The 9,775-nt window shown below is 63.0% G+C and overlaps 2 protein-coding genes across 2 annotated transcripts in view; one reads left to right on the top strand and one right to left on the bottom strand.

The window, feature by feature from the left end:
* Window positions 1–1,216: 1,216 nt before the first annotated feature.
* FOXP3 (forkhead box P3) lies at window positions 1,217–9,142 on the top strand. The gene is made up of 11 exons (XM_077789755.1): window positions 1,217–1,236; window positions 2,436–2,517; window positions 2,600–2,690; window positions 2,802–2,919; window positions 3,013–3,088; window positions 3,952–4,020; window positions 4,109–4,241; window positions 4,339–4,403; window positions 6,589–6,690; window positions 8,711–8,832; window positions 8,955–9,142. Exons 1-11 carry the CDS (start codon window positions 1,217–1,219, stop codon window positions 8,992–8,994), a joined length of 918 nt encoding a protein of 305 aa, XP_077645881.1. The 3' UTR covers window positions 8,995–9,142.
* The window catches only part of CCDC22 (CCC complex scaffolding subunit CCDC22), a 20,242-nt gene continuing 19,560 nt past the window's right edge, over window positions 9,094–9,775 (bottom strand). Inside the window, exon 17 of the mRNA XM_077789671.1 lies at window positions 9,094–9,360. Coding sequence (XP_077645797.1) covers window positions 9,247–9,360 — 114 coding nt within the window. The 3' untranslated portion in view covers window positions 9,094–9,246. The remainder of the gene's footprint in view (window positions 9,361–9,775) is intronic.

Genomic DNA, 9,775 nt, shown 5'->3' with positions numbered 1-9,775 from the left:
TAAAATGGGGGGAGTTTTAAAAAACCAGAGCGGGTTTTTGGGGGGTACCTGAACGATTTGGGGCCATCTGGAGGAGGTGCTCAAGCTGCTTTTTCCGACAGCGTCATTTTGGGGCATTTCGGGCGTTTCGGTGGCGTTTGTGGGGGATGGGATGTTGGGGGGTGGGGGGGGTGGCACCAATTCACCCCCAAATTCTTCAAGGCCTCGTTTCTTGGGGGGGGGGATTTCTGCTTGGCTGCTTTAGGGCTACCCCTGCCCAGCAGTTTTGGGGTGTTTTATTGAATTTTGGGGCATTTTGGGGCGTCTCTACCGTGTTTATTTGCGAGCGTTTCTCCTCATTTTGGTGCGTCTCAGCCTGCTCGATTTGGAGCGTTTCTGCCTGGCCATTTTTGGGTGAATCTCTGCTTTTTAGGGGTTTTTTTGCCTGGCTGGTTTGGAGCGTTTCTCCTCATTTTGGGGACTCCCTGTTCAGACATTTTGGGGCGTCTCTGCACATTTTGAATTTCCTCTTTATGGCCATTTTTAGGGTGTTTCTGCCTGGCTGTTTTGGAGCGTTTTGCCTCATTTTAGGGCGTCCTTGGCCATTTTGTCTCATTTTGGGACGGCTCTGGCCATTTTGGGGTGTCTGTGCCGTTGTTTTGGGGCTTTCCTCGTTTCGCGACGTCTCTGGGCATTTGAGGCGTTTCTGCTCCATCGTTTTGGGGCATTTCTTGGCATTTTAGGGCTGGTTTGGGGTGTTTGTGCCTCATCATTTGGGGCCATTTCTCTGCATTTTGGGGTGTCTCTGCCCAGCTGAGGCTGTCGCCGTTTCGGGGCATTTTTTGCGGGTTTTGAGGAGTTTCTCCCTGGTTGTTTTGAGGTGTCTCTGCCCTGCTCTTTCGAGACACTTCCCAGCATCTCTGGTCAATTTGGGGTGTTTCTGTCTGGTTTTTTAGGGTCATTTCCCTGCCTTTTGGGGTTTTTTGCCGTGATGGCTTTGGGGCGTCTCTGGCCTCTCAATTTGCGCCATTTCTTCCCGTTCGTCCCGCACATTCCAGGGAGTTTCTCTGGTGGTTTTGGGGCATTTCTCTGCATTTTGGGGTGTGTGCCCCGGCTGTCTCGGGGCACCTGTTTGGGTCTGGGGGGCCCATCCCGGCCCCCCGCCCCCGCCGTGACTCAGGGCTGTGGTTTCCCGTCTATAAATGGGAGGTGGAAGCGCCCGGTGTCGCCCAGAGCCATGGCAGGCGCCCGGGACCCGTGAGCTGGGGGCACTGGGAGCCACTGGGAGGGACTGGGAGCCACTGGGAGGGACTGGGAGCCACTGGGAGGCACTGGGAGCATGCTGGTGGGCTTTGGGAGGCACTGGGAGCATACTGGGAGGAACTGGGAAGCACTGGGAGCACACTGGAAGCACACTGGGAGTGGACTGGGAGCACGCTGGTGGGCTTTGGGAGGCACTGGGAGCATGCTGGGGGTGGACTGGGAGGGACTGGGAGGCACTGGGAGCACACTGGGAGTGGACTGGGAAGGACTGGGAGCCACTGGGAGCACGCTGGTGGGCTTTGGGAGGCACTGGGAGCACACTGGGAGGGATTGGGAGGCACTGGAAGCATACTGGGAGGGACTGGGAGCACACTGGGAGGGACTGGGAGGCACTGGGAGCACTGGGAGCTACTGGGAGCACAAGGGACTGGGAGCATACTGGGAGCTACTGGGAGGGACTGGGAGGCACTGGGAGCACACTGGGAGGGACTGGGAGCACATTGGGAGGGACTGGGAGCATACTGGGAGGGACTGGGAGCACACTGGGAGGGACTGGGAGCACACTGGGAGGGACTGGGAGCATACTGGGAGCACACTGGGAGGGACTGGAAGCATACTGGGAGCACACTGGGAGGCACTGGGAGCACACTGGAAGGGACTGGGAGCACACTGGAAGGGACTGGGAGCACACTGGGAGGCACTGGGAGCATACTGGGAGCACTGGGAGCACACTGGGAGGGACTGGGAGCATACTGGGAGGGACTGGGAGCACACTGGGAGCTACTGGGAGGGACTGGGAGCATACTGGGAGCACACTGGGAGGGACTGGGAGGCACTGGGAGCACACTGGGAGCTACTGGGAGGGACTGGGAGCTACTGGGAGCACACTGGGAGGGACTGGGAGCACACTGGGAGCACTGGGAGCTACTGGGAGCTACTGGGAGGGACTGGGAGCATACTGGGAGGGACTGGGAGCATACTGGGAGCACTGGGAGGCACTGGGAGGGGGTAACTGGGGGGGGGGCGGTGGGGGCCGTTCCCCACCCCACGCGTGTTCCGGCACCGGCGGTGACGCAGGAGCGGCGCGGGACGCGTGTGCAAGCGTGGCACACGCGCGTGTCACACTCTGGGGGGGCTGGGGGGGCCCCTCGTGGGTGGGTGGGGGTCTCACCCCCCCTGCCCCCCCTCCCCAGGCAGCGGCGCCCCCCCCGCAGCCCCCAGGACCGGCCCACGGTGCTGGCACGAGTGGACGGGAGCGCGCCCCGCTGCACCCAGGTGCGCCGCAGAGCCAAATTTGGGGGGCTGGGAGGGTGGGGGGGGGTCACCTCCCCACCCACCCCCTCCCCAAAACCCACAGGTGCCACCCGAGGGGGGGTCGTGCCCCCCACTCCTGCAGGTGCAGCACCCCGGGGTGTTGGTGATGCGAACTCGGCTGCCCCCAGCGCACGGTGAGACCCCCCCCCACCCCAAAATCTGCCCTTCCCCTCCTCGTGGTGGGGGTGGTCTCCCTTTTGGGAACCCCCCCCCACCCCAACACCACCTCCCCAAAATTCTTCCAGGGCTCCCCGGCTTGGAATGGGGCCCCAAAGACCCCCCTGGCCGCGATAGAGACCCCTCCCCAGCCCCCGCCGGCAGCGAGCCCCCCGCGCCGCCCCCCGGCGCTGCGCAGCCCCCCAGGTGGGTGGGGGGCTTGTGTGGGGAGGGGGGTTTTGGGGGGATCCCAAAGCCCCCCGTCCTCACGCCCCCCACCCCCCAAAAATCAACCCCCAGGCCCCCCCGCCGTGAGCCGGGGGAGGTGGCTCAGTGCCTGCGGCAGCTGGAGAGGATCCAGGAGCTGGAGCAGCAGGTGAGGGGACCCCCAAAATCCCCCCCGAGACCCCCCAAAACCTGACCCGCCCCCAAAATCCCCCCTGAACCCCCTAACCCTGACCCGCCCCCCCAAAATCCCCCCAAAGTCCCCCCAAAATCTGACCCGCCCCCCCCAAAATCCCCCCCGAGACCCCCCAAACCCTGACCCGCCCCCAAAATCCCCCCTGAGCTCCCCCAAAACCCTGACCCACCCCCCCAAAATCCCCCCCGAGAGCCCCCAAACCCTGACCCACCCCCCCAAAAATGCCCTGGGAATCCCCCCTCCCCAAAATCCCACCTCCCCCAAACCTGTGCCAGTCCCATCCTCCCCAGATACGGGACCCACCCCCCAAAACCTGTGTCCCCCCAAACTCGTCACCCTGACCGACCCCGTCTCCCCCAAACTCGTCACCCTGACCAACCCCGTGTCCCCCCAAACTCATCACCCTCACCAACCGTGTCCCCCCCAAACTCAAACTCGTCACCCTGACCAACCCCGCGTCCCCCCAAACTCATCACCCAGACCAACCCCGTGTCCCCCCAAAGTCATCACCCTGACTGACCCCGTGTCCCCCCAAACTCTTCACCCCAACCAACACCTTGTCCCCCCAAACTCGTCACCCTGACCAACCTCCTGTCCCCCCCAAACTCATCCCTCTGACCAACCCCGTGTCCCCCCAAACTCAAACTCGTCACCCTGACCAACACCTTGTCCCCCCAAACTCATCACCCTGACCGACCCCGTGTCCCCCCAAACTCAAACTCGTCACCCTGACCAACACCTTGTCCCCCCAAACTCATCACCCTGACCGACCCCGTGTTCCCAAATCCGCGGGTGACCCCCAAACCTGTCCCCCCCAGCTGGCCCGCGAGCGGCACCGCCTGGGGCTGCTGCAGGCGCAGCTCCTCCGGAGGGGCCCCCCCAGCACGGTAAGGGGGGAAGCACCCCAAAAAACAAAAGGGGGGGGGGGTGTTGGGGTCCCCTCACCCCTCACCTGTGTGCCCCCCCCCTCTCCAGGGGCTCCCCGGGAAGGGCCAGGCTGGGCTCCCCCCGATTTGGGGTCCCGCAGCCCCCCCCGAGGCAGAGGGGGACCCCGAGATGCTGCTGCCGCCCCCAGGGCACCCCTGGGAGCGTGGGGGGCTCTACCCAGGTGAGCGCCGGGTTTGGGGGTGTGGGGGTGACCCCCGAAATAACCGGGGGGGGTTTTGGGTCTGGCTGACCCCCACAAACCACCATGGCCCCCCCAGAATTGGAGTATTACCGGCTCAGCACGGCGCGGCCCCCCTACACCTACGCCACGCTCATCCGCTGGGTCAGTGCCCCCCCTGAACCCCAAAAACCCCTCCGGGCTCCCCACATCCCCCCCGTGTCCCTGACACCCCCAAATCCCCCCTAAAAACCTCCCCACATCCCCCCCGTGTCCCTGACACCCCCAAATCCCCCCCTGACACCCCCAAATCCCCCCTAAAAACCTCACCACATCCCCCCCGTGTCCCTGACACCCCCAAATCCCCCCCTGACACCCCCACATCCCCCCCGTGTCCCTGACACCCCCAAATCCCCCCTGACACCCCCAAATCCCCCCTAAAAACCTCCACACATCCCCCCCGTATCCCTGACACCCCCAAATCCCCCCTGACACCCCCACATCCCCCCCGTGTCCCTGACACCCCCAAATCCCCCCTGACACCCCCAAATCCAACCCTGTGTCCCTGACACCCCCAAATCCCCCCTGACACCCCCAAATCCAACCCTGTGTCCCTGACACCCCCAAATCCCCCCTAAAACCTCCCCACATCCCCCCCGTGTCCCTGACACCCCCAAATCCAACCCTGTGTCCCTGACACCCCCAAATCCCCCCTGACACCCCCAAATCCAACCCTGTGTCCCTGACACCCCCAAATCCCCCCTAAAAACCTCCCCACATCCCCCCCGTGTCCCTGACACCCCCAAATCCAACCCTGTGTCCCTGACACCCCCAAATCCCCCCCTGACACCCCCACATCCCCCCCGTGTCCCTGACACCCCCAAATCCAACCCTGTGTCCCTGACACCCCCAAATCCCCCCTAAAACCTCCCCACATCCCCCCCGTGTCCCTGACACCCCCAAATCCCCCCCTGACACCCCCAAATCCCCCCTAAAAACCTCCCCACATCCCCCCCGTATCCCTGACACCCCCAAATCCCCCCCTGACACCCCCACATCCCCCCCGTGTCCCTGACACCCCCAAATCCCCCCCTGACACCCCCAAATCCCCCCTAAAAACCTCCCCACATCCCCCCCGTATCCCTGACACCCCCAAATCCCCCCTGACACCCCCACATCCCCCCCGTGTCCCTGACACCCCCAAATCCAACCCCGTGTCCCTGACACCCCCAAATCCCCCCCTGACACCCCCAAATCCCCCCTAAATCCTCCCCAAATCCTCCCCCAGCCCTGCCCTCCCCTCGAGGAATTGCCCCCCCCCAAATTCCCCCATCCTGGAGCCCCCCCAAACTGTCCCCAAACCGTCCCCAAACTGTCCCCAAAGCCCACCCTGTGCCCCCCCAGTGTCACCTCGTAATGTCCCCAATCCCGCTGTGCCACCTGCGGTGACCCCACGTGTGTCCCCAGAGCCCCCCCCCCCCCAAAAAGTGTCCCCATGTGCTGCTCCCCCCAAACTGTCCCCAAAGTCATCCCCAAAAGTTTGTCCCCAACGCGCTGCTGCCCCTGCAACGTCACCAAGGTCACCTCGTGCCCCAGTGTCCCCAGTGTCCCCAAGTACCTCAATGTCCCCAATGTCCCTCAATGTCCCCAAAGCCCCCAAGTCCCCCAATGTCCCCAATGTCCCTCAATGTCCCCAAGTCCCTCAATGTCCCTCAATGTCCCTCAATGTCCCCAAGTCCCTCAATGTCCCCAAGTCCTTCAATGTCCCCAAAGTCCCCAAGTCCCTCAATGTCCCCAAGTCCTTCAATGTCCCCAATGTTCCGAAACTCCCTCATGTCCCCAAAGTCTCCCATGTCCCTGATGTCACCCCACGTCCCCAAGTCCCCCAATGTCCCCGCATGTCCCCAAGTCCCTAATGTCCCCAAAGTCCCTCAGTGTCCCCAATGTCCCCAAGTCCCTCAATGTCCCCAAGTCACTCAATGTCCCTCAATGTCCCCAAGTCCCCCAATGTCCCCAAAGTCCCTCAATGTCCCTCAATGTCCCCAAGTGTCCCCAAAGTCCCCCATGTCCCTGATGTCACCCCACATCCCCAAGTCCCTCAATGTCCCCAATGTCCCCCAATGTCCCCCAATGTCCCCAGTGTCCCCAAGTCCCCCAATGTCCTCAATGTCCCCAATATCCCCAATGTCCTCAATGTCCCCAAGTCCCCCAATGTCCTCAATATCCCCAATATCCCCAATGTCCCAAATGTCCCCAAGTCCCTCAATATCCCCAATGTCCCCAAAGTCCCTCAATGTCCCCAAGTGTCCCCAAAGTCCCCCATGTCCCTGATGTCCCCCGCCCCCCCCAGGCCATCCTGGAGTCCCCGCAGCGGCAGCGCCCCCTGGCGGAGATTTACCACTGGTTCAGCCGCAGGTTCGGCTTCTTCCGGCACAACACCCGCACCTGGAAGGTGGGGACCCCCAAAACAGCCCAGGGACCCCCAAAACAGCCCCGGGACCCCCCAAAACAGCCCCGGGACCCCCAAAACAGCCCCGGGACCCCCCAAAACAGCCCAGGGACCCCCAAAACAGCCCCGGGAACCCCAAAAAACAGCCCCGGGATCCCCAAAACAGCCCCGGGAACCCCAAAAACAGCCCCGGGAACCCCAAAAACAGCCCCGGGACCCCCCAAATCAGACCCGGGACCCCCCAAAACCAGCCCCGGGACCCCCCAAAAACAGCCCCGGGACCCCCAAAAACAGCCCCGGGACCCCCCAAATCAGACCCGGGACCCCCAAAACAGCCCCGGGACCCTCAAAACCAGCCCCAGGACCCTCAAAACCAGCCCCGGGACCCCCCAAATCAGACCCGGGACCCCCAAAACAGCCCCGGGACCCCCAAAAACAGCCCCGGGACCCCCCAAATCAGACCCGGGACCCTCAAAACCAGCCCCGAGACCCCCCAAAACAGCCCCGGGAACCCCAAAAACAGCCCAGGGACCCCCCAAATCAGACCCGGGACCACCAAAACAGCCCCGGGACCCCCCAAAACAGCCCCGGGAACCCCAAAAAACAGCCCCGGGACCCCCAAAAACAGCCCCGGGACCCTCAAAACAGCCCAGGGACCCCCCAAAACAGACCCGGGACCCCCAAAAACAGCCCCGGGATCTCCAAAACAGCCCCGGGACCCCCAAAACAGCCCCGGGAACCCCAAAAAACAGCCCCGGGACCCCCCAAATCAGACCCGGGACCCCCAAAAAACAGCCCCGGGACCCCCAAAACAGCCCCGGGACCCCCAAAACATCCCCGGGACCCCCAAAGCATCCCCGGGAACCCCAAAAAACAGCCCCGGGACCCCCCAAAACAGCCCCGGGAACCCCAAAAACAGCCCCGGGACCCCCAAAAACAGCCCCGGGACCCCCCAAAACAGCCCAGGGACCCCCAAAACCATCCTGGGACCCCCAAAAACAGCCCCAGGACCCCCAAAACAGCCCCGGGACCCCCAAAACAGCCCCGGGAACCCCAAAACCAGCCCTGGGACCCCCAAAACAGCCCAGGGACCCCCAAAACAGCCCCGGGAACCCCAAAACCAGCCCCAGGACCCTCAAAACCAGCCCCGGGATCCCCAAAACAGCCCCGGGACCCCCAAAACCATCCTGGGACCCCCAAAAACAGCCCCAGGACCCCCAAAACAGCCCCGGGACCCCCAAAACAGCCCCGGGAACCCCAAAACCAGCCCTGGGACCCCCAAAACAGCCCAGGGACCCCCAAAACAGCCCCGGGAACCCCAAAACCAGCCCCAGGACCCTCAAAACCAGCCCCGGGATCCCCAAAACAGCCCCGGGACCCCCAAAACCAGCCCTGGGACCCCCAAAAACAGCCCCGGGACCCTCAAAACCAGCCCCGGGACCCCCCAAATCAGACCCGGGACCCCCAAAACAGCCCCGGGACCCTCAAAACCAGCCCCGGGACCCCCCAAATCAGACCCGGGACCCCCAAAACAGCCCCGGGACCCCCAAAAACAGCCCCGGGACCCTCAAAACCAGCCCCGGGACCCCCCAAATCAGACCCGGGACCCCCAGGAACAGCCCCGGGACCCCCCAACTCCTCCCCAGCCGAGACCCCCCCATCCCCACTCTCCATCACCACCACTGGGGACACCCCGACCTCCCCCAGCACCCCAAAATGTGACCACTGCACCGGCGGGACCCTCAAACCTGCTCTTTGCGACCCCAACGAAGCCCTGGACTCCCCCCCACCCCCCAAAAAATGGGGAGGGGGGGAACCCCAAAATCTCCCAGCACCTCTCCAACCATCCCCTCGACACCTCCACCTCCTCCCTCAAAACCCCTAAAAACCCTCCCTGGACCCCCCCAAAATCCCTCAGGGAATGTGGGGGGGTGTTGTCCAGCCCCCCAATTCTGGAAATTCTGGAGTCTCACCGCGATTTTGGGGGTGTCGCACCCCGATTTTGGGGCGTCCCCCACGCCAGAACGCCGTGCGCCACAACCTGAGCCTGCACAAGTGCTTCGTGCGGGTGGAGGCCGCCCGCGGCGCCGTCTGGACCGTGGACGAGGCCGAATTCCGGCGCAAACGGGGCCAGCTCTACCCCAGGTACCCCAAAAAACCCGGACACCCCAAAACTCCCCCCAAGCACCCCAAAAAACCCACGCGGGAGGGGCGTGACTCCCCCAAACCACCCCGCTAACCTCGGGATGCTCCTTCAACCTCCACAGGGATTGTGACCTCAAGTACTTTATGCCGCCCCGGAGCTGATGAGGAACCCCAAAACCACCCCAAAAACACCCCAAAATCACCTCCAAGACCCCCCCCCCAAAATCCTCCCCACCCACGAGCAACACGACACCCCCAAACTGCTGCACCGGGATTTATTGAAACCATAAAGGAACCGTTCTCCCTCCCACTGTGGGGGTGTTTTGGGGGGGCTACACGGGTACCCCCAAATCCCTCTGAGTGCGGGGACCCCCCCAGGGGGGTTTTGGGGTGCGGGACCCCCCGTTTTTGGGGTCAGGCGTGGCGGGCACGAGCGGCCAGCAGCGCGTTCTCCTCCCGCAGCGCCCGGCAGTCGCTGAGGATGCGCTCCAGGCTGGCCGGGAGCTTGGCACTGGCCTCCCCCTCGATCTGGGAAGGGGAAATTTGGGGGGCAAAATGATGGGGGGGGAATTGGGAGGGAAAAATGGGAGGGAAAAATGGGAGGGAAAAATTAGGGGGGAGAAATTGGAGGGGAAAATGGGAGGGAAAAATGGGAGGGAGAAATTAGGGGGGAGAAATTGGAGGGGAAAATTGGAGGGGAAAATGGGAGGGAAAAATCAGAGGGAAAAATGGGAGGGAAAAATGGGAGGGAGAAATTAGGGGGGAGAAATTGGAGGGGAAAATTGGAGGGAAAAATGGGAGGGAGAAATGGGAGGGAAAAATGGGAGGGAAAAATCAGAGGGAAAAATCAGAGGGAAAAATCAGAGGGAAAAATCAGAGGGAAAAATTAGGAAGGCAAAATTGGAGGGAGAAATTGGAGGGAAAAATGGGAGGGAAAAATGGG

The sequence above is a fragment of the Lonchura striata genome, chromosome 36 (assembly GCF_046129695.1).
Source record: "Lonchura striata isolate bLonStr1 chromosome 36, bLonStr1.mat, whole genome shotgun sequence".
NCBI classification, from domain to species: domain Eukaryota; kingdom Metazoa; phylum Chordata; class Aves; order Passeriformes; family Estrildidae; genus Lonchura; species Lonchura striata.
This window is presented reverse-complemented; position numbering and strand designations above follow the sequence as displayed.